Raw genomic sequence first — 24,928 nt, 5'->3', positions numbered from 1 at the left:
GAAAGCCTTCACGTGGGTGGGAGGCAGTATGGTGTTTGGGGAGGACATTGGCAAGGGTTGGGAAATTCCACACCAATGGAAAAAGAAAGGAACCCTGGGGTGCCCATTCTGGAGAAAACACAGAACGTCTAGGATGAAATTCTCCCTGAATGAAAGCCTTCACGTGGGTGGGAGGCAGTATGGTGTTTGGGGAGGACATTGGCAAGGGTTGGGAAATTCCACACCAATGGAAAAAGAAAGGAACCCTGGGGTGCCCATTCTGGAGAAAACACAGAACGTCTAGGATGAAATTCTCCCTGAATGAAAGCCTTCACGTGGGTGGGAGGCAGTATGGTGTTTGGGGAGGACATTGGCAAGGATTGGGAAATTCCACACCAATGGAAAAAGAAAGGAACCCTGGGGTGCTCGCTGTAACTTGACATGTTCTTGGAGAGAGGTCTTTTGGTGGCTCTTCAGCACTGTGGGTTGTAGCTCTTTGTGGAAGCGGGAGGTTGTCTGTGTAATTAGACACCTCCGCCACATATACACACACTTTTATTGTGTGTGTGTATCTCAATAGGCAAGAGAGGGAGCCATAGAAACCCACTGAAAAAAAGTCCATATATATATATATATAAGAAAATACATAAGAAAATAAGAAAAGAGCGGCTGGAGAGATTTTATCCTTGGAAACAGGGATGCGGTTGCCTCGGCAACCTGGGCCTGGGGATTGTTTTGCAAAAGCGGAGGAGGAGGAAGAAGAAGGAGAAGGAGAAGAAGTCTTGCAGCATTCCTATTATTATTATTTGCAGCTGAATAAACCAACGCCTCTTTCCCAAAACATGGATTTGCACAATGTTAGGCATATTAGCCACATTTATTTATTTTTAATCCATTTAAATATTGCATTTCTAATTTATTTGGCTTCTTGCAATACTATGCATTTTATTTGATGCCAATAATTCCATTTAAATATTGCATTTAGGAGCCTTTTTTGCATTTGCAACAAAGATTCACGTTAAATTCATTCAAAATACTGCAAATTCAAGCCTTTTGCATTTGCAGCGAGTTGGGCTTTTGCAATGGAATATCTACATTTAATGCATACAAAATTCATTTAAATATTGCATTTCTGTGCATTTTGCATTTGTAATGCATTTGACTTCTGTGATGATTTTAATGCCAAAAAAATCCATGTAAACATTACTTTTGTAGTTCTTTTGCATTTGCAATGCGTTTGGCTTCTTGCAACGAATATCCATATTTAATGTAAAATTCCATTTAAACATTGCATTTATATGCATTTTGCATTTGCAATGCATTTGGCTTCTTGCAACGAATATCCATATTTAATGTAAAATTCCATTTAAACATTGCATTTATATGCATTTTGCATTTGCAATGCATTTGGCTTCTTGCAACGAATATCCATATTTAATGTAAAATTCCATTTAAACATTGCATTTATATGCATTTTGCATTTGCAATGCATTTGGCTTCTTGCAACGAATATCCATATTTAATGTAAAATTCCATTTAAACATTGCATTTATATACATTTTGCATTTGCAATGCATTTGGCTTCTTGCAATGGAATTTCCATTTTTTTGCATTTGCAATGCATATCCAAATTTAATGAGAGAAGCCTCCCACAAGGATGATAAAAACATCAAATCATCCAGGCGACCCCTGGGCAACGTCCTTGCAGACGGCCAATTCTCTCATACCAGGAGCGACTTGCAGTCCCTCCTGACAGGACCCAAAAAAAAAGCAAATAATTCAATTTCGAAATTGCATTTCTAAGATATTTGGCTTCTTGCAACCAATATCCACATTTAATGCAAACAATTCAATTTAAATATTGCATTTATATGCATTTTGCATTTGCAATGCATTGGGCTTTTGCAATGAAGTTAATGCAAAAACAAATCAATTTAAATATAGCATTTAGGAGCCCTTTTGCATTTGCAGTGGGCTTTTTGCAATGAATTTAATGCAAAAATAAATCCCATTTCAATACTGCATTTTTGCATTTGCAGAATGTAAGAAGCATTCACATTTAATGCAAAATATTGCATTTACAAGCCTTTTTGCCTTTGCAATGCATTTGGCTTTTTTGCAATGGAATATCCAGAGTTAATGCAAATAATTCCATTTAAATACTGCATTTCTAAAATCCACATTTAATTAATACAAAAACAATTCAATTCATATATGGTATTTATAAGTCTTTGCATTTGCATTATGTCTGGTTCATGCCACAAATATTTATATCTGTATTTTTGTTCTGATTGCAGCAAAGATCTGGAAAGGAGATCTGTCTCTGGCATTGGCACTGAAAAAAATGGTGCAAACATGCAAAGAGAAGGAGGGGAATTGTGCAAATTGCCTCGCTCTGCCTCTTCTTTTGCTCTTTCTGAATATGTTGAGGAATTGCGTCGGAAGCGGTTGAACGAAGAAGAATTGGGGGATTCCGGCCCCAATTTGCCTATTTATCAGACAACCGGAGCCTCCATTTTGAGAAGAAGCCGGCCGATGCAAGAAAACGATGAATCGTGCAAATCCCTTGCACGAGACGTGCAAAATGTTAAAAGCGAGGTGGCCACTTCATTGCAACAAAAGCCCTGGAAGAGTTCATTGGAGGAAATGAGAGAATTGGAGAAACCGATGTTTGGATCTTGCAAAACCCTCGTGCAAAATGTGCAAAGCGAGGCTGCTGCTTCATTGCAAGCAAAGCCCTGGAGGAGTTCAATGGAAGAAATCAGAGAATTGGAGAAACCCAAACCAGCCCTGAAATTCGGTTTGTGCGAATCCCTCATGCGGGACGTGCAAAACGAGGTAGCCACCTCATCGCAAGTGAAACCCTGGAGGAGTTCATTGGAAGAAATAAGGGAATTGCAAAATCCGGTATATGGCCCGTGCAAGCCCCTCGTGCAAAACGAGTCGGCAGCTTCCTTGCAAATGAAGCCCTGGAGGAGTTCTTTAGAAGAAATAAGAGAATTGGAGAATCCAAAATTCACCTCGTGCAAACCCCTCGTGCAAGGAGTGCAAAATGAGACAGCCACTTCCTTGCAAGCTAAACCATGGAAGAGTTCATTGGAGGAAATGAGGGAATTGGAGAAACCAATATATGGCTCGTGCAAACCCCTCGTGCAAAATGTGCAAAGTGAGACGGCCGCTTCATTGCAAGCCAAACCATGGAAGAGTTCATTGGAGGAAATAAGGGAACTAGAGAATCCAATATTCAACCCATGCAAATCCCTCGTGCGAGGCGAAGAAATGGGCGAATTGGTGGGGATGAAGCCCTTGGTTTTCCAAAGTCGGCGCTTTGGACGGGAGGCAGAGGACCAGGATAACTTCCCTCCGGCCATCCGGACATCCAGGAGCCCCAGGCGGGATGGTCAGCGGCCCATGAGTGTACACTTCGAGGACGAGGTCAAGGCCGTTTTGGGGCCCAAAGGAAACACCATTTTGGGGCCTGATGATGATGACGACTCCTCATCTTCCTCCTCCTCATCTGGATCTGTGGTTTCCTTCAAGGGCCGGCAGCCGGAGGGTCAAGCACCCAGGGCTGACCACCGGTTGGAAGCGGAAGGGAAAGAGGATGATGTCCACAGCATCATGAGGAAGTACCTGGGGAAGGAGTGAGGTGACTGTTGAGACCCAGCGTGTTACTAGGAATATTGTCCAAAGGGTCCAATAGTGCATCTAGATCAAACATGGGCAAACTCTGGCTTTCCTCCAGGTGTTTTGGACTTTAACTCCCACAACTCCTAACAGCCTAAAGATTGTTAGGAATTGTGGGAGTTGAAGTCCAAAACACCTGGTGGGCCAAAGTCTGCCCATACCTAGAGGCTCTAATAGTGCATCCAAAGTGCCCAATAGTGCATCCAATGTGACCAATAGTGTGACCAATAACGCAACAGTGCATCCAAAGTAACAAATAGTGTGACCAATAGTGCATCTGAATGTGACTAATAGTGCATCCAAAGTGACCAATAGTGCATCCAGAGTAACTAATACTGTCTCCAGTTACAAATAGTGTGACCAATAGTATAGTGCATCTGAATGGTCTAATAGTGCATCTAAAGCAACCAATGGTACATCTAGTGACCAATAGTGCATCCAAAGTGACAAAAGCAACCAATGATGCATCTAGTGGCCAATAGTGCATCTAAAGTCTCCAATAGTGCATCCAAAGTGACCAATAATGCATTCAGAGTAAGTACTACTATATCCAAAGTAACAAATAGTGCGACCAATGGTGCATCTGAGTGTTCTAATATTGCATCTAAAGCAATTAGTGCATCCAAAGTGACCAACAGTACATCTAAAGTATCCAATAGTGCATCCAAAGTGACCAGTGGTGTATACAAAGTGTCCAATAGTGCACCCAAATGATCAATAGTGTATCTAGTTTCTAACTGTGCATCCAAAGTGAGGAATAGTGCATTCAAAGGGTCCAATAGTGCATCTGAATATTTAATAGTGCATCTAAAGCAACCAATTGTGCACCTAGTGAGCAATAGTGCATCCAAAGTGACCAATGATGCATCTAGTGCCCAACAGTGTATCTAGATGGTCTAATAGTGCATCCAGAGTGACAAAAAGTGCATCCAAATGGACTAACAGTGCACCAAAAGCAACCAAAAGTGCACCCCAAGTGACAAATGGTGGTCCCAAAGTTACCAGTGTTGCAGCCAAGGGTCCATAGTGCACCGAAACTGACCAATAGTGCATCTAAATGGTCTAATAGTGCAACCAAAGTGACCAATAGTGCATCTAGTGCCCAACAGTGCATGTAGCTGGTCTAATAGTGCATCTAAATAGTCTAATAGTGCATCTAGTGTCAAGTGCATTGAAAGTGACCAATAGTGCATACAAATGACCTATAGTGGATCTAGTATCCAATAGTGCATCTAGTATCCAATAGTGCATCTAAATGGTCTAATAGTGCATCCATAGTAATTAATGGTGCATTGAAAATGACCAGTAGTGCATCTAGTGATCAACAGTGCATCTAGCTGGTCTAATTTTATCAGCATTGAATTCTTGCTGGAGTTGTAAGCCGCCTTGAGTCCTCTGAGGGGTGAGAAAGGTGGGGTAAAAATGTAGTAAATAAATAAATAGTGCATCGAAAGTGATTAATAGTGCATACAAATGACCAATAGTGCATCGAAAGTGATGAATAGTGCATCAAAAGTAACCAATAGTCCTTGACATCATTTAAAGCTTTAATTTTCTCCCTTTCTTCTTCTTCCAGGAAATAAAAAAAAAGAATGCAGAAAGAAGCACATTCAATATATGGATTTTGAAGCACATCTTTTGTGATTGTGGTGTTTGCACGAATGTTTGTGTGTTTGTGAATGAGAGACAAAGAGACTGAGAGAACGAGACCTCTGTTAACTCTCTTTGTTTTATACAAAAAAATAAAATTACAATAAATGAATTTTAAAACCTTTTGGGTCGGCTTCTTCTTTGACTGAGAAGGGATAATCTTATTAATTTAAAAAAATCAAGGAATACCTTCCTAAGATCGAGAGAGATACTCACAGGAACACCTCTGCCAACGAGAGTCCAAAAGTGGCAGGCTCAAACCCGGAATATCAAGCCATGGCTGATACCGCATGAGAGACTCCCTCCTGGGGATACAGAAGGCTGGGCGACTTGGAAGGTGACGAGTGGAGTGCCACAAGCAGGGTTCCGTCCTGGGCCCGGTCCTGTTCAACATTTTTATTAATGACTTAGATGAAGGGCTAGAAGGCATGATCATCAAGTTTGCAGACGACACCAATTTGGGAGGGATAGCCAATACTCCAGAGGACAGGAGCAGGATTTAAAAACGATCTTGACAAATTAGAGAGATGATGGGCCAAAACTAACAAAATGAAGTTCAACAGGGACAAATGCAAGATACTCCACTTAGGCAGAAAAAATGAAATGCAAAGATACAGAATGGGGGACAATGCCTGGCTTGAGAGCAGTACGTGTGAAAAAGATCTTGGAGTCCTCGTGGACAACAAGTTAAACATGAGCCAACAATGTGATGTGGTGGCAAAAAAAGCCAATGGGATTTTGTCCTGCATCAATAGGAGCATAGTGTCTAGATCTAAGGAAGTCATGCTACCCCTCTATTCTGCTTTGGTTAGACCACACCTGGAATATTGTGTCCCAAATCTGGGCACCACAATTAAAGAGAGATATTGACAAGCTGGAATGTGTCCAGAGGAGGGCGACTAAAATGATCAAGGGTCTGGAGAACAAGCCCAATGAGGAGCAGCTTAAGGAGCTGGGCATGTTTAGCCTGAAGAAGAGAATGATAGCCATGTATAAATATGTGAGAGGAAGCCACAGGGAGGAGGGAGCAAGCTTGTTTTCTGCTTCCTTGGAGACTAGGACGCGGAACAATGGCTTCAAACTACAAGAGAGGAGATTCCATCTGAACACGAGGAAGAACTTCCTGACTGTGAGAGCCGTTCAGCAGTGGAACTCTCTGCCCTGGAGTGTGGTGGAGGCCCCTTCTTTGGAAGCTTTTAAACAGAGGCTGGATGGCCATCTGTCAGGGGCGCTTTGAATGCAATATTCCTGCTTCTTGACAGGGAGTTGGACTGGATGGCCCATGAGGTCTCTTCCAACTCTTTGATTCTATGATTCTAGGTCTATTTCCCCCAAACACCATCTGTGTGTATATTTGGGCATATGGAATATTCGTGCCAAGTTTGGTCATTGTTTGAGTCCACAGTGCTGTCTGGATGTAGGTGAACTACAACTCCCAAACTCAAGGTCAATGCCCACCACATCCTTCTAGTGTTTTCTGTTGGTCATGGGAGTCCTGTGTGCCATGTTTGGTCCAATTCCATCATTGGTGGGGTTTAGAATGCTCTTTGATTGTAAGTCAACTACAACTCCCAAATGACAAAATCAATTTGTTTGAATGATGGTCACTCCTTGGGGTGTCTTGTGGCCAAATTTGGCGGCAATTCATCCAGGAGTTTTTGAGTTATGTTAATCCCAACAAATGAACATTACATTTTTATATAGATGTAGATGCTTTTTAACATCTGTATGAAACCGCTGGGAGAGGTCATCCGGAGTTTTGGAGTTGGGTGCCATCTCTATGCAGATGACACGCAACTCTACTACTCTTTTCCACCTAACTCCAAGGAGGCCCCTCGAGTGCTGGACGAGTGCCTGGCCGCTGTGGATGAGGAGGAACAAGCTGAAGATCAATCCCGACAAGACAGAGGTCCTTCTGGTCGATTGTAAACCGGATCGGGGTATAGGGTGGCAACCTGTGTTGGACGGGGTTACACTCCCTCTGAAATCACAGGTCCACAGTTTGGGTGTCCTACTGGATTCATCACTTACGCTTGAGGCTCAGGCGTTGGCGGTAGCCGGGAGGGCTTTTGCACAATTGAGACTCGTGCGCCAACTGTGACAGTACCTCTGTGGGGCTGCCCTTGAAAACGGCTCGGAAATTCCAACTGGTCCAACGGTCGGCGGCCAGGTTGTTAACTGGTGCGCCTTACAGAGAGAGGTCAACCCTCCTGTTTAAGGAGCTCCATTGGCTGCCGTTCATCTTCCAGTCCCAATTCAAGGTGCAGGTGCTCACCTACAAAGCCCTAAACGGTTGGGGACCGGCTACCTGCGTGACCGTATCTCCATATATGAACCCACATGTTCCCTTCGATCTGGAGAGGCCCTGCTCACGATCCCACCTGTCGCATTTGGTGGGGACGAGGGAGAGGGCCTCCTCTGTGGTGGCCCCTCAACTCTGGAACTCTCTCCCCAAGGACATCAGAGAAGCCCCAACGTTGGCAGTCTTCAGGAAGAGCCTGAAGACCTGGCTATTCCAGTGTGCCTTTCCAGAATAGGAAACTCCCGGCATCAAGTCCCAAATGCACTTTTGTTAGAGATTTAGGATTGTCTGCACATTGCACCTACCTCCAAAAAACCTCTACATTTCACCTGTCATGTCCAGCACTTTTAAATTTGTCCATTACATTTGGCCCGGTCTTAGGGTTTAAATGCGTCATGGTGTCATTGTTTTTAGTGTTTTATTGTTTTGCTTGATGTTTTATTATTTGTTTTATGAGTTTTACTGTTGTATTTGTATGCTGTTGTTTTGTTGGTGGCCTTGGCCTTTGTAAGCCACGTCGAGTCCTTCGGCAGATTTTAGCGGGGTACAAATAAAATTAATAATAATAATAGTAATAATAATAATAAATAGACTAGCCGTCCCCTGCTACGCGTTGCTGTGGCCCACATGGGGGTTCTGTGTGGGAGGTTTGGCCCAATTCTATCATTGGTAGGGTTCAGAATACTCTTTGACTGTAGGTGAACTACAAATCCAAGCAACTACAACTCCCAAATTTATTTACTTTATTTATTTACTTTACTTCTATACCGCTATTCTCAGCCCGGAGGCGACTCACCAGCGGTTCACAACACACAGGAAACAGCAAAGTTCAATACACCAATATAAAAACAGTTAACAACCTAATCAATATACAGTTAGTACACAAATTACTATAATAACCAATCACTAGCATCTCATCACTAAAAACACGATCCAGATTCGTCATCCATTGTTCCATTCCTATGTCATTACCAGTCATTGCACTAATTATTCGAACGCCTGTTGAAATAACCAGGTCTTCACTTTTTTGCGGAATACCATTAGAGATGGTGCTAATCTAATGTCTGTGGGAAGGGCGTTCCACAGACGGGGAGCCACCACCGAGAAAACCCTATCTCTCGTCCCCGCCAGCCGTGTTTGTGAAGCTGGTGGGATCGAGAGCAGGGCCTCCCTGGAAGATCTCAAAGTCCTGGTGGGTTCATAGGCCGAGATGCGGTCGGAAAGGTAGCTTGGGCCGGAACCGTTTAGGGCTTTAAAGGCCAAAGCCAGCACTTTGAATTCAGCCCGGTAGCAAATCGGTAGCCAGTGGAGTTGGCGCAACAGGGCGGTTGTATGCTCCCTGTGCTCCGCTCCTGTTAAAATCATGGCTGCCGAGTGTTGGACTAGTTGAAGCTTCCGAGCTGTCTTCAAAAGCAACCCCACGTAGAGAGCGTTACAGTAGTCTAAACGGGATGTAACCAGAGCGTGCAAATAGAATGTCAAGATTCTATTTCCCCCAAACTCCACCAGTGTTCATATTTAGGCATATGGAATATTTGTGCCAAGTTTGGTCCAGATCCATCATTGTTTGAGTCCACAGCGCTCTCTGGATGTGGGTGAACTACAATTCCCAAACTCAAGGTCAATGTCCACCAAACCCTTCCAGTTTTTTCTGTTGGTCATGGGAGAACTGTGTGCCAAGTTTGGTTCAATTCCATCATTGGTGGGGTTCAGAATGCTCTTTGATTGTAGGCGAACTATAGATCCCAGCAACTACAACTCCCAAATGACAAAATCAATTTTTTTTAGTGAAGGACATACATTGTGTTGTTAGGTGTCTTGTGTCCAAATTTGGTGTCAATTCGTCCAGTGGTTTTGGAGTTCTGTGAATCCCACAAACGAACATTACCTATATAGTTCTATAGAAGACAGAAAGCCAGAAGATTACATTAACAGGATTTGTCTTCTTCTTCTTCCCTTCCCTTCTGCGCGCGAGGTCAGCGCGCGACGTGTGGGAGGAGGGGCCTGGCTATATCCTCCCACTTCTAGCTTTGTGGAGGCGTGACGTCAGCGCGCAACGGAGGAGGCGTGGCTCCCGTTCTTTCTAATTTGCCTCCGCGTGACGTCAGCGCCCAACCGACGAGGCGCGGCTTTCCCTTGCTGTATCTCGCGGGCGAGGCGTGGCTTGGCGTGACGTCAGCGCGCAAGGGAGGAGGCGTAGCTTCTCTGCTCGCTGCCTTTGCAGGGGGCGTGGCCCCGCCTTGGCCCCGCCCTCCTCCCGTTTGGGGGAAAAAAAAGAAAAAGGCAAAGCAACCAACCTTTCGGATCTAATTTCGATTTTCTCCCATATTATTATTATTATTATTATTAAACATGCACGATTTTCGTTTTTTTTCCCTTTTCCTCTTCCTGTTAGGAAGCGGAAGCCAGGAACCTTTGCAAGGTAAGGATGCAAATATTGCAATCTCTTATTATTCCATTTTTATGCATAATAAACTGATTAGAATATGCAAATGTATATATACATGCATGTGTAATGGTCTTAATTGGGATGTGACAGCCTTCAAAGCCAAAACGGCACGCCTATTTGCACGGGAAGAGCCCGAACACGCATGTTGCACTTGTGAATGCACACAAAGATGCGTGTTTGGGGCTTGGGAAAGGCCATAGCCCCATTCAAAGTTGCTGAATCGATTCCTTTATCCCTCTAAAACCTTTCTATGTACATAAAGGAAGAAAAGGGGGCTTCAGGTGCTCAAAACACATGTAAATACACCCAAAAGATGCGTGTTTGGGGCTTAGGAAGGGTCATAGCCCCATTCAAAGTTGCTGAATCGATTCCTTTATGCCTCTAAAATCATTCTATGTATATAAAGCAAGAAAAGGGGGCTTCAGGTGCTCAAAACATGTGTGAATACACCCAAAAGATGCGTGTTTGGGGCTTAGGAAGGGTCATAGCCCCATTCAAAGTTGCTGAATCGATTCCTTTATGCCTCTAAAATCATTCTATGTATATAAAGCAAGAAAAGGGGGCTTCAGGTGCTCAAAACACGTGTGAATACACCCAAAAGATGCGTGTTTGGGGCTTAGGAAGGGTCATAGCCCCATTCAAAGTTGCTGAATCGATTCCTTCATGCCTCTAAAATCCTTCTATGTACATAGAGCAAGAAAAGGGGGCTTCCGGTGTTCAAAACACGTGTGAATACACCCAAAAGATGCGTGTTTGGGGCTTAGGAAGGGTCATAACCCCATTTAAAGTTACTGGAACGATTTCTTTAACTAAACTCCCATAATTATTATTAGTATTTAAACCCCTATTTTGTACAAAAAGGCACCCAAAGGGTCTTAGAAGCAAAATGCACGTGTGCATGCGGCTACAGATGCGAGTTTGGGGCCTAGGAAAAGGAAAGCATGATGGAAAGGGCGTGTTTCGGTTTCCTAGACGTATCGTTACGCGTTTTGCACCGAAAGTAACCCCAAAAGGCGGCTCTAAAGGGCAATACACGTGTTTAGGGCTCAAAGATGCGTGTCTAGGACCTAAAGATGCGTGATTGGGTACTAGGAGGCATTGAGAATACTTTGAAGGCCTTAAATAGACTCCTAAAGACGATAGCTATAAATATGAGACAAGGGGGGGGGGGTCAGTCTAGATGACCTTTAGGGTTCCCAATTCTATTGTATTACTAGACTTCCCATTGAAAGGTTGAGGGACTCTTTTGGATGCCTATTAATATTACTATTCTTTTCTAATGTTATAGAATGGGGGTCAGTCTAGATGACCTTTCGGGTTCGGAATTGAATGACCATCTGTTGGGAGGGATTTAATTTTTATTAATTGAATTATTGTTATTATTTAATGTATTATTACTATAACATTATTATTAGAATAGTATTTATTATTATTATTATGCATATGTTTGGGATCCCAAAGACTGCTTATTATTATTATTATTATTATTATCAGGATATGTTTTAATAAAATATAATAAGCTTTATTATTATTATTATATTTGGAATCCTAAAGGCCACCTAGTCTAACCTATTATTATTATTATTATTATTATATTAGGATATATTTTAATAAAATATAATAAGCTTTATTAATATTATTATATTTGGAATCCTAAAGGCCACCTAGTCTAACCTATTATTATTATTATTATATTAGGATATATTTTAATAAAATATAATAAGCTTTATTAATATTATTATATTTTAAATCCTAAAGGCCATCTAGTCTAACCTATTATTATTATTATTATATTAGGATATATTTTAATAAAATATAATAAGCTTTATTAATATTATTATATTTGGAATCCTAAAGGCCACCTAGTCTAACCTATTATTATTATTATTATTATTATTATTATTATATTTGGAATCCTAAAGGCCACCTAGTCTAACCTATTATTATTATTATTATATTAGGATATATTTTAATAAAATATAATAAGCTTTATTAATATTATTATATTTGGAATCCTAAAGGCCACCTAGTCTAACCTATTATTATTATTATTATATTAGGATATATTTTAATAAAATATAATAAGCATTATTATTATTATTATTATTATTATATTTGGAATCCTAAAGGCCATCTAGTCTAACCTATTATTATTATTATTATTATATTAGGATATGTTTTAATAAAATATAATAAGCTTTATTATTATCATTATTATATTTGGGATCCTAAAGGCCATCTAGTCTAACCTACTATTATTATTATATTAGCATATATTTTAATAAAATATAATAAGCATTATTATTATTATTATTATTATATTTGGAATCCTAAAGGCCATCTAGTCTAACCTATTATTATTATTATATTAGGATATATTTTAATAAAATATAATAAGCATTATTATTATTATTATTATTATTATATTTGGAATCCTAAAGGCCATCTAGTCTAACCTATTATTATTATTATATTAGGATATATTTTAATAAAATATAATAAGCATTATTATTATTATTATTATTATTATTATATTTGGAATCCTAAAGGCCATCTAGTCTAACCTATTATTATTATTATTATATTAGGATATATTTTAATAAAATATAATAAGATTTATTATTATTATTGTTATTATTATTATATTTGGGGTCCTAAAGGCCGTCTAGGCTAACCAATTATTCTTATTATATTAGGATATATTTTAATAAAATATAATAAGCATTATTATTATTATTATTATTATATTTGGAATCCTAAAGGCCACCTAGTCTAACCTATTATTATTATTATTATTATTATTATTATTATTATAGTAGGATATATTTTAATAAAATATAATAAGCTTTATTATTATTATTAGTATTAGTATTAGTATATTTGGGATCCTAAAGGCCGTCTAGTCTAACCTATTATTATTATTATTATTATTATTATTATTATTATTATTATATTTGGGATCCCAAAGGCCATCTAGTCTAACCTATTATTATTATTATTATTATTATTATTATTATTATTATAATATTTGGGATCCCAAAGGCCATCTAGTCTAACCTTGTTGTTGTTATTGTTCGTTTGTTTGTTTATTAATCAATTTTATATACCGCCACTCCCCGAAGGCTAGGAGTGGTTCACAATATGTTGTTGTTGTTGTTGTTGTTGTTGTTGTTGTTGTTGTTGTTATATTTGGGATCCCAAAGGCCATGTGGTTTAACCATTATTATTTGAAACACAACAGCAAACAAGATCACTCTGCTGGCTGTTGAATTGGATCACACGTCGGACACTTCCCAAGTGTCTAGAACTGTGTGATGTATCAGCGAATAATGTGTGCAGATCCCAGTAAGGTGGCATCAATTGTTTTTAAGTGCAGGCCAAGGTCTTTAGACACTGCACCCAGTGTGCCGATCACCACTGTGACCACCTTGACTGGCTTGTGCCAAAGTCTTTGCAGTTCGATCTTTAAATCCTCGTATTGTGTCAGCTTTTCCAATTGTTTCGCTCCAATCCATTATTATTACTATTATTATTAGGTAATATATTATTATTATCATTATTATTATTATTATTTGTATTATGGTTAACCCTATCATCATTATTATTATAGTACCCATTATTAAATTTTATTATATGGAGCACCTGGTGGTACAATCGTTTAAACCCTTGTGCCGGCAGGTCGGAGGTTCGAATCCATGGAGAGCATGGATGAGCTCCCCCAGTCAGCTCCAGCTCCCTATGCAGAGACATGATAGAAGACTATAATGATAATAATATGGCCTTTGGGGTCCCAAATATAACAACAACAACAGTATATTGTGAACCACTCCGAGCCTTCGGGGAGTGGCGGTATATAAAATTGATCAATAAATAAACAAACAAACAACAGGGTCAGACTAGATGGCCTTTGGGATCCCAAATATAACCATAACGATAACATATATAATGGTTATATAATGAGATAAGAAAATAATAGTAATAATAATTTAGAAATATAATTATAATAATATTGGAAGGTGCCCTTAAAGGTCATCTAGACCGACTCTCCATTCTCTGCTATGAATATAATAATCATAATCATATATATATCTATTTAAATAAAAATGTAATGTCAGTTTGTGGGATTGACATAACTCAAAAACCACTGGACGAATTGACACCAAATTTGGACACAAGACACTTATCAGGCCAACGAGTGACCATCACTCATAAAAACACTGAAAAACACAGCAGAAGAAACTTAGAAAGCCAAAAATCACAGTAGAAGAGGCTTAAAAACCACTAAAATAAGAAAAAATACATTACAACGCGTGCACAAAACCACATACATACATATCTATATAAATAAAAATGTAATGTTAGTTCGTGCTACCATCAGAACTCAAAACCCACTGGGGGAATTGACACCAAATTTGGACACAAGACACCTAACAGTCCAATTTATGTCCTCCACGCAAAAAAAATGATTTTGTCATTTGGGAATTGTCGTTGCTGGGATTTATAGTTCACCTACAATCAAAGAGCATTCTGAACTCCACCAATGATGGGATTGGGCCAAACTTAGCACACAGGGCTCCCATGACCAACAGAAAAAACTGGAAAGGTTTGGTGGACATTGACCTTGAGTTTGGGAATTATAGTTCACCCATATTGTTTGTGGACTCAAACAATGATGGAGATGGACCAAACTTGGCACGAATATTCCATATGCCCAAATATGAACACAGATGGAGTTTGGAGGAAATAGACCTTGACATTTGGGAGTTGTAGTTATTGGGATTTATAGTTCACCTACAATCAAAGAGCATTCTGAACTCCACCAATGATGGAAGGGTTTGGTGGGCGTTGACCTTGAGTTTGGGAGTTGTAGTTCACCTACATCCAGAGAGCACTGTGGACTCAAACAATGATGGATCTGGACCAAACTTGACACAAAAAATTCCATATGCCCAAATATGAACACAGATGGAGTTTGGAGGACCTAGACCTTGACATTTGGGATTTGTACTTACTGGGATTTATAGTTCACTACAATCAAAGAGCTTTCTGAACTCCACCAATGATGGAATTGAACCAAACTTATCACACAGAACCCCCATGACCAAAAGAAAAAACTGGAAGGATTTGGTGGGCAATGACCTTGAGTTTGGGAATTGTAGTTCACCCACATCCAGAGAGCACTATGGATTCAAACAATGATGGATCTGGACCAAACTTGGCACGAATATTCCATATGCCCAAATATGAACACAGATGGAGTTTGGAGGAAATAGACCTTGACATTTGGGATTTGTACTTACTGGGATTTATAGTTCACTACAATCAAAGAGCATTCTGAAACCCACAAACGACAGAATTGGGGCAAATTTCCCACACAGAACCCCCATGACCAACAGAAAATACTTAAGGCCATCCAGTCCAACTCTCTTCACCAGGGCAAGAAAACGTAATCAAAGCCCTCCTGACAGAGAGCCATCCGGCCATAGATATAGATAGATATGATTCTCTCTCACACACACAGATATAGTATCACAGATTTGAAAGAGACCCTTAAAGAAGGACTATGATATGTTGCCTATTCTAGAGTAGGCAAACCAGACACTCTCCACATCAACACTGACAAAGAAACAACAAGAAATACTGTTTACTCACAAGCATAAAGGAACTACATACATTAGAAACCAACACTTTCTCATTACTTTATTTTCCAGATCAACAGACTGGGCCACAGCAACGCCTGGCAGGTGACAGCTAGTACACCAATATATGCATATACACACAAACACATATACACAGTCTGGGCCACAGCAATGCGTGGCAGGGAACGACAAGTGTGTGTATATATATAATGATAATATATTGCAATATTAAAATAATATAATTGCATTATTTCTTGCCTTCATTTCTAACGTGAGGATCGTATTAGCCTTTTGCGCTGCAGCGTCACAGAAATCAAAATAACATTTTATTTTTTACCCGCATCATTCAAAAGGCTTGCCAAGCTCCTCGCCAAGAGCTATTTCCAGCCTTTGTCCTGGTTTCTCCTTCCTTCCTGTCACTTCCTTTTGCAAATCATTGCCTTTTCCTTTTTGCCCTTTTTGCCGAATGCAGATTGGAGACTGATCCCTTCTGACAAGCTCTTTTTGCAAGATTATTTTGCAAGATTGGCTTTGGAAAAAAATAGATCCCAAAGCATTGCTATTTTTTTTTTTTTGCAATGTCTTTGCAAGATTTCTGCAACCTGTTTGCAATATTTTTTGCAACATTTTTGCAATACCTCTGCAATTTATTTGCAACATTTCGGCAATATTTCTGCAATATGTTTGCAACATTTTTGCAATACTTTTGCCATGTATTTGCATTATTTTTGCAAATTTTTATTGCAACGTGTTTGTCATATTTCTGCAACCTGTTTGCAATATTTTTTGCAACATTTTTGCAATACCTCTGCAATTTATTTGCAACATGTTTGCAACATTTCGGCAATATTTTTTGCAATCTGTATTATTGCAATATGTTTGCAACATTTTTGCAATACTTTTGCCATGTATTTGCATTATTTTTGCCATTTTTATTGCAACGTGTTCGTCATATTTCTGCAACATGTTTGGAAGATTTTTTTGCAACATGTGCTTGTTTTATGTTTCCGATATTATTGCAACATTTTTGCAAAATATTTGCAATATTAAAAATATTGAAAAATTACTAAAAATGGGAAAAAATACTGGAAATAATGGAAAAATATTGAAAAAATACTGGAAATAATGGAATAAATGTTGAAAATTGCTATTTTCAATTTATTTGATTTCAATATATTTTCAATATATTTCAAATTTTTTTTGTCGTGTCAGGAGCGACTTGAGAAACTGCAAGTCGCTTCTGGTGTGAGAGAATTGGCCGTCTGCAAGGACGTTGCCCAGGGGATGCCTGGATGATTTGATGTTTTTATCATCCTTGTGGGAGGCTTCTCTCATGTCCGCGCATGAGGAGCTGGAGCTGACAGAGGGAGCTCATCCGCCCCTTCCAGATTCGAACCTGTCGGTCTTTAGTCCTGCCAGCACATGGTGGGTTTAACCCACTGCGCCACCGGGGGCTCCTGAACAATATTGAAAAAATATGAAAGAATTACTGAAAATCATGGAAAAAATTGCTGGAAATAATGGGAAAATATTGAAAAAATACTAGAAATACTAAAAAAAAATATAGAAAAATCTTGAAGAAACACTGGAAATAATGCTGAAAAATGAAAAAAAATGAAATAATGCTGAAAATATTTTTTAAAATATTGGAAAAATATTGAAATATTGGAAAGAAATACAGAAAAAAATATTGAAAAGCCCCCGGAAATAATCATGGGAAAAAATAATGGGAGATGGAAAAAAAATGTTGAAAAAAACCCCCTGGAAATTAGTTAAAATATTGAAAAAAATACTGGAAAAATGGAAATAAATTTGAGAAAATAACTGGAAATAATGGGGGGAAATTTTGAAAGTTACTGAAAATAGTTTACCAATATGTTTGCAGTATTTTATGAATAGTTTAGCAATTGATTTGCATTTTTCAATACCTTTGTAATATTATTGAAATATTTTCAATATATTGCAATAGGTTTCCAATACTTGTAATATTTTTGAAATTTTTTTGCAATGTGTTTGCAATATAATTGCAACACTTTAGCAAAATATTTGCCTTTTTGCATTGTGTTTACTATATTATTGCAATATGTTTGCGATATTTTGCAGTAGTTTGTAACATTTTTGCATGTTTTGCAATACTTTTTGCAATATTTGAAGAATAGGTTTGCAACATGTTTGCACCTTTTTATTTCAATAGGTTTGCAATGTTTCTGCAATAAGTTTTCCCTTTTTGCAATGTGTTTGCAATATTTTTTGAATACTTGTGCGCTATACCTGCAATATGTTTGCAACATGTTTGCAATATTTTGTGAATAGTTTCTCAATATTTTTATGTTCTTTCAAATCTGTATGCCATATTGAAATATTTCTCTGATAAATTTGCAATATTTTGCAATATTTTTTGCACTTTTTGGCAATATTTTTGCAATGTGTGTGTTATATGTTTCTAATATCACTGCAACATTTTTGCAATATTTTGTCATACGTTTGCAACCATTTTGCAAAACAGTTTTGTAATATTTTAGCCATATGCATTTTTGTAATATTTATGCATTAACCTGCAATAGGTTTGCAATACATTTGCATTATTCTCCAATATGTTTGTAATATTGGAGAATAATAGTTTGCAATAAGGAAATTCTGTGACTCTAGCAAAAAAAAGACCGATATGAGTCTGACATTGAATTATTATTATTAAATATATTTACTATTATTATTATTCAATATATATTATATTGTTATTAAATCTTCTATTATTAATAAATATATTTACTATTATTCAGTATATTATTATTAAAGTATTATTAAATATATTTAGATTATTATTAAATATATTATTATTTTGTTATTCTTAAGTAATATTATTCAATATATTTACTAATATTATTATTAAATAATATAGTGTCATTATTATTCTTAAATAAGTGATTATTACATTAAATATATTTACTATTATTAAATATATAATTATTATATTACTATTATTCTAGAATAAAGTATCAAATATATTTTTATTATTAAATATATGATTATTGGCATTATTATTAAATAATTATTATTATGAAATGTATTATTATATCATTCTTTAATATTATTCTTTAATATATTATTATTATTTTATTGTTATTCTAAAGTTATTATTAAATATACTTATTATTATTCAATATATTATCTTGTCATTATTCTTAAATAAATTATTATTAAATGTATTTACTATTATTAAATATATTATTATTATTATTATGCTTAAATTATTATTATTATTATTATTATTATTTTATGATGCCTTTAGAGTCCATGAGTTGAATAATAATAATAATATCCAATAATAATGATGTTAACAATAAATACATTCTTTTAAATGGCTTCCAGGGAACAGCTTGCAGATGAGTCATTCAAACTAATGGAAAAGGAAGGAATATATGTGTGTGTGTGTAATTAGCACAACCTTCATTCTTCCTTCATTTATTTTGGCAAAGTTTCCATTTTTCGGATAGAAGGTTCGACAGAAGGCTTTCTTGAATATATATAGACACACACACGTACACACAAGCTGCACCCGGCCACTCGTTGCTGGTGCCCAGTCTGGTTAAATGGAAACGAAAGAAAAAAGAAAGAGCTGGTTACTAAAATATGTAATTTCATAATTATTTATTTATTATTTATTTATTTGCTTTATTTCTATACCGCTTTTTTCAGCCTAAATTAGGCGACTCAATGCGGTTTACACAATGCAGGTTATCACAACAATAAACAGTTAAAACACATCAAATACAACAACAAAATCAACAAATTATTATCAATTCATAACGCCTCGATAACAGAGCAAATCCATTCTCATAATCCTTGTGCCATTCCTATGTTCAATTTTACCGTCTTCCTGTGTTCAGTTGCACCGTTTAGCCAAACGCTTGCTCGTAGAGCCAAGTCTTAACCTTCTTCCGAAACGCCAGCAGCGAAGGGGCCTGTCTGATGTCTACAGGTAGGGCATTCCATAGCCGAGGGGCCACCACCGAGAAGGCCCTGTCCCTCGTCCCCACCAACCGTGCCTGTGACGCCGGCGGGACTGAGAGCAGGGCCTCCCCGGACGATCTTAGTGTCCACGTCGGTTCATAGGTGGAGATGCGTTCGGAGAGGTAAGTGGGGCCGGAACCGTTTAGGGCTTTGTAGGCTAACGCCAGCACCTTGAATTGTGCCCGGTAGCATATTGGCAGCCAGTGGAGCTGGCTCAACAGAGGAGTTGTGTGCTCCCTGAGGGCCGCTCCTGTTAACAACCTGGCTGCCGATGCTTGTGCATATACAATTTTTTTGTTGTTCCATTGTCTGTGAAATAATAATAATAATAGTAATAATAATGGTGATGCTGGTCTATATAATAACAATCAATGTGTTTGGGGGTGTGTTATCTGCTTCAGCATATAACAAGGCACTAGGTTTGCAAGCTTTGAGCTTTGCATTTGGCTTAGCCTGATGGCTCGTTTTGAGCTGAAGAAACCTTTGGCTGTTGCTGGGAGTGGTTATGCAGTGTCCTGAAGCTGAAGCCTGAGTCCGTTTGGACTGCCAAGGAAACTGCTTGTTTATGGCAAGATAAACTGCTTGTTTATGGTGGTGGCGCAGTGGGTTTATTTACTTACTTACTTACTTACTTTATTTCTATACCGCTTTTCTCAGCCCTCAGGCGACTCAAAGCGGTGAACAACATCAGTACAAAATATCACAAAACAAGAATAGGGCAATTAAAAACAATTATCACATAAATCATTAACATCCGTATAACAATCATTAGCGCCTCAACAGTAAAATCAGAATCCAGTCTCGTCATCCATTATTCCGTATTCCTATGTTCAATTACACTGTTTAATCAAATGCTTGTTCGAACAGCCAGGTCTTCACTTTCCTCCAAAACGCCAGCAGGGAGGGGGCCAATCTGATATCTGCAGGCAGGGCGTTCCACAGCCGAGGGGCCACCACTGAGAAGGCCCTGTCTCTCGTCCCCACCAAGCGCGCTTGTGATGCAGGCGGGACCGAGAGCAGGGCCTCCCCAGATGATCTTAGTGTCCTAGTCGGTTCATAGGAGGAGATGCGTTCGGAGAGGTAAGTTGGGCCAGAACCGTTTAGGGCTTTATAGGCTAAAGCCAACACTTTGAATTGTGCCCGGTAGCAAACTGGCAGCCAGTGGAGCTGGCGCAACAGAGGAGTAGCATGCTCCCTGAGTGCTGCTCCTGTTAGCAACCTGGCTGCCGAGCGCTGGACCATTTGAAGCTTCCGAGCAGTCTTCAAAGGCAACCCCACGTAGAGAGCATTGCAGTAGTCTATGTGGGATGTAACCAGAGCGTGGACTACCGTGGCCAAGTCAGACTTCCCAAGGTACGGGCGCAGCTGGCGCACAAGACTTAACTGTGCGAATGCTCCCCTGGTCACCGCCGAAACCTGGGGTTCCAGGCTCAGCGACGAGTCCAAGATCACACCCAAGCTGCGAACCTGCGTCTTCAGGGGGAGTGTGACCCCGTCCAACACAGGCTGTAACCCTATGCCCTGTTCGGCCTTGCGACTGACCAGGAGTACCTCTGTCTTCTCTGGATTCAATTTCAATTTGTTCGCCCTCATCCAGACCGTCACAGCGGCCAAGCACCGGTTCAGGACCTGGACAGCCTCCTTAGTAGCAGGTGGGAAGGAGTGACAGAGTTGGACATCATCCGCGTACAGATGACACCATACCCCGAAACTCCGGATGATCTCCCCCAGCGGCTTCATGTAGATGTTAAACAACATGGGAGAGAATATTGATCCCTGTGGAACCCCACAAGACAATGCTTGTGGGGCAGAACAGGTGTCCCCCAGCAACACCTTCTGAGATCGACCCTCTAGGAAGGACCGGAGCCACTGCAAAGCAGTGCCTCCAAGGCCCATTCCCGCGAGGCGTCCCAGGATACCGTGGTCGACGGTATCGAAGGCCGCTGAGAGGTCCAGCAGAACTAACAGGGACACACTCCCCCTGTCTAGCTCCCGGCGTAGATCATCCACTTAAAGCACTGAGCTGCTGAGCTTGTTGACCGAAAGGTTGCAGGTTCGATTCCGGGGAGCGGCGTGAGCTTCCGCTGTCAGCCCTAGCTTCTCCCAACCTAGCAGTTCGAAAACATGCATATGTGAATAGACCAATAGGTACTGCTCCGGTGGGAAGGTAACGCCGCTCCACGCAGTCATGCTGGCCACATGACCTTGGAGGTGTCTATGGACGACGCCGGCTCTTCAGCTTAGAAATGGAGATGAGCACCACACCCCAGAGTCAGACATGACTGGACTTAATGTCAGGGGACAACCTTTACCTTTTAGAATCATAGAATCAAAGTGTTGGAAGAGACCTCATGGGCCATCCAGTCCAACCCCCTGCCAAGAAGCAGGAATATTGCATTCAAATCACCCCTGACAGATGGCCATCCAGCCCCTGTTTTAAGGACATTCTACTGATAACTAAGTAGATGGACTGTATTATTTTGCCATGTGTTTGCATGTTGTTGTGTAAAGAAGACTCACCGGAGATATTGTTTCTTGTATATTGGTGAGAACAATTCCTCTGGGTATTTTGTGTGTTTTTGACCTATAGTGAATAGAACTATATTTTTGTTTCTATGTAAAGCAACAGACTCATGTGAATAATAATAATAATAGTGATGATGTTGGTCTATATAATAACAATCAATGTGTTTTGGGGTGTGTTATCTGCTTCAGCATATAACAAGGCACTAGGTTTGCAAGCTTTGAGCTTTGCATTTGGCTTAGCCTGATGGAAGAAACCTTTGGCTGTTGCTGGGAGTGGTTATGCAGCATCCTGAAGCTCAAGACTGAGTCCGTTTGGACTGCCAAGGAAACTACTTGTTTATGGCAAGATAAACTGCTTGTTTATGGTGGTTGTTGCAGTGGGTTAAAGCACTGAGCTGCTGAGCTTGTTGACCGAAAGGTTGCAGGTTCGATTCCGGGGAGCGGAATCCGCCGTCAGCCCTAGCTTCTGCCAACCTAGCAGTTCGAAAACATGAAAATGTGAGTAGATTAATAGGTACCGCTCCGGTGGGAAGGTAACGGCGCTCCATGCAGTCATTCCGGCCTTGGAGGTGTCTATGGACGACGCCGGCTCTTCGGCTTAGAAATGGAGATGAGCACCACACTCCAGAGTCAGACATAACTGGACTTAATGTCAGGGGACAACCTTTACCTTTTAAGGACATTCTACTGATAACTAAGTAGAGAGACTGTATTATTTTGCCATGTGTTTGCATGTCGTTGTGTAAAGAAGACTCGCCGGTATTGTAAAGAAGATGTTGTGTAAAGAAGACTGTATTAGTTTGCCATGTGTTTGCATGTCGTTGTATAAAGAAGACTTGTTGTATATTGGTGAGAACAATTCCTCTGTTTTGTTTTGTGTTTTTGACCTATAGGGAATAGAACTATATTTTTTTTTTACTTAAAGCAACAGACTCATGTGTATTTTTTTAGTTTTTTTCACACCGAAAGTAAAAGGGGCTGAGAGACTTTATGCAGGCTACTAACGCTACTCTGAGACACCTCGCCGCCCTTTTCCCCACTGTTCTTACTTATTACTAGCTGTACCCGCCATGCGTTGCTGTGGCCAAACTTCCCTCCCTCTTTCTTTCCTTCCTTTCCTCTTTCCTTCCTTTCCTCTATTTCTTTCCCTTCCTATTTCTCTTCTTCTTTCTTCCATCTCTACCAGTTTCTTCCCCCCCCCCTTCTTTGCTCTTTGGTTGCATCCTTCCGTCTCTCCTTCCTTCCTTCCTTCCTTCCTTCCTTCCTTCCTTCCTTCCTTCCTTCCTTGTCTTTCGTTCCTTCTCTCCTTCTTTCCCTCTCTTTTTCCTTTCACTTTTTTTATTTCCTTCTCTCCTTCCTTGCTTCTCTATCTTTCTTTCTTTCCTTTCTTCTTTCCCTCCCTCCTTGTCTCCTTCCTTCCCCCTTTCCCTCCTTCCTTCCCTTTCCCCTCGTTACTTCTTGACTGTCCCATTTAATTTCTATTATATAGTGATATTATAACATATTATATAGTAATCTAGGAGCCCCCGGTGGCGCAGTGGGTTAAAGCGCTGAGCTGCTGAGCTTGTTGACCAAAAGGTTGCAGGTTCGATTCCGGGGAGCGGCGTGAGCTTCCGCTGTCAGCCCTAGCTTCTGCCAACCTAGCAGTTCGAAAACATGCAAATGTGAGTAGACCAATAGGTACCGCTCCGGTGGGAAGGTAACGGCGCTCCATGCAGTCATTCCGGCCACATGACCTTGGAGGTGTCTATGGATGACGCTGGCTCTTCAGCTTAGACTTAATGACTGGACTTAATGTCGGGGCAAAATCTTTACCTTTACTTTATAAAAGTAATATACTGATGTAAAATAATATTATATATAACAAATTATTCTTATGCTTATATATTTAAGAATATATTTAATATTACATTTAATGATAAATTTAATGGAAATAATAAATTTAATGAAAATAATATTAGACCAGGAGCCCGATAATAATGATAATAATAATAATAATAATAATAAATTATAGTAATAAGCAATTATTTAAGAATGATATTCTAATATTTTATTTATTTATTTATTTACAGTATTTATATTCCACTCTTCTCACCCCGAAGGGGGCTCAGGGCAGATCACAGAACACATACATGGCAAACATTCAATGCCGTGATACACTGACAAGACAGACATAGATAGAGGTATATCTAGGCGTTCCAATCTTCAGCGTCATGGAGGCTGTGCTTGGTTCCAGCCACAGGAGAGTGCTGTCACTCCATCTTCCCTGTCGAAGAGCCTTTTTTTGTAACTTCCTCCTTGACTGAATTGTCATCATTTTTCTGGCATTTCCTTATGAGTTTTCCGGGCTGTCTGGCCATGTTCCAGAAGCATTCTCTCCTGACATTTTGCCCGCATTTACGTCAGGCATCCTCAGAGGTTGTGAGGTCTGTTGGAAACTAGGAAAATTGGGTTTATATATCTGTGGAATAATGTACAGGCAGGTGAGAATGTTGCAATTGGCCACCTTGATTAGCATTGAATAGCCCTGCAGCTTCCATACCTGGCTGGTTGCTGCCTGGGGGAATCCTTTGTTGGGAGGTCACATGACCTTGGAGGTGTCTACGGACAAGGCCGGCTCTTCAGCTTAGAAATGGAGATGAGCACCACACTCCAGAGTCAGACATGACTGGACTTAATGTCAGG

The 24,928-nt window shown here is 39.6% G+C and overlaps 2 protein-coding genes across 5 annotated transcripts in view; both read left to right on the top strand.

Moving 5' to 3' along the window:
* MYO18B (myosin XVIIIB) overlaps positions 1-24,928 on the top strand; it is a 465,598-nt gene that overhangs the window by 90,780 nt on the left and 349,890 nt on the right. For 3 of the 4 annotated variants that reach the window (XM_067473591.1, XM_067473592.1, XM_067473589.1), the window contains exons 43-44: positions 2,277-3,628; positions 5,243-5,441. In XM_067473591.1, coding sequence (XP_067329692.1) covers positions 2,277-3,627 — 1,351 coding nt within the window. In that variant the 3' untranslated portion in view covers position 3,628; positions 5,243-5,441. Of the gene's footprint in view, positions 1-2,276; positions 3,629-5,242; positions 5,442-24,928 lie in introns of those variants that run through there. The other variant, XM_067473590.1, reaches the window with a different exon arrangement.
* SEZ6L (seizure related 6 homolog like) overlaps positions 9,831-24,928 on the top strand; it is a 45,608-nt gene continuing 30,510 nt past the window's right edge. The window contains exon 1 of the mRNA XM_060784781.2: positions 9,831-10,040. Within this exon, the coding sequence (XP_060640764.2) occupies positions 9,971-10,040 (70 nt within the window). The 5' untranslated portion in view covers positions 9,831-9,970. The remainder of the gene's footprint in view (positions 10,041-24,928) is intronic.

The sequence above is a fragment of the Anolis sagrei genome, chromosome X, assembly GCF_037176765.1.
Source record: "Anolis sagrei isolate rAnoSag1 chromosome X, rAnoSag1.mat, whole genome shotgun sequence".
Classification (NCBI taxonomy): domain Eukaryota; kingdom Metazoa; phylum Chordata; class Lepidosauria; order Squamata; family Dactyloidae; genus Anolis; species Anolis sagrei.
This window is presented reverse-complemented; position numbering and strand designations above follow the sequence as displayed.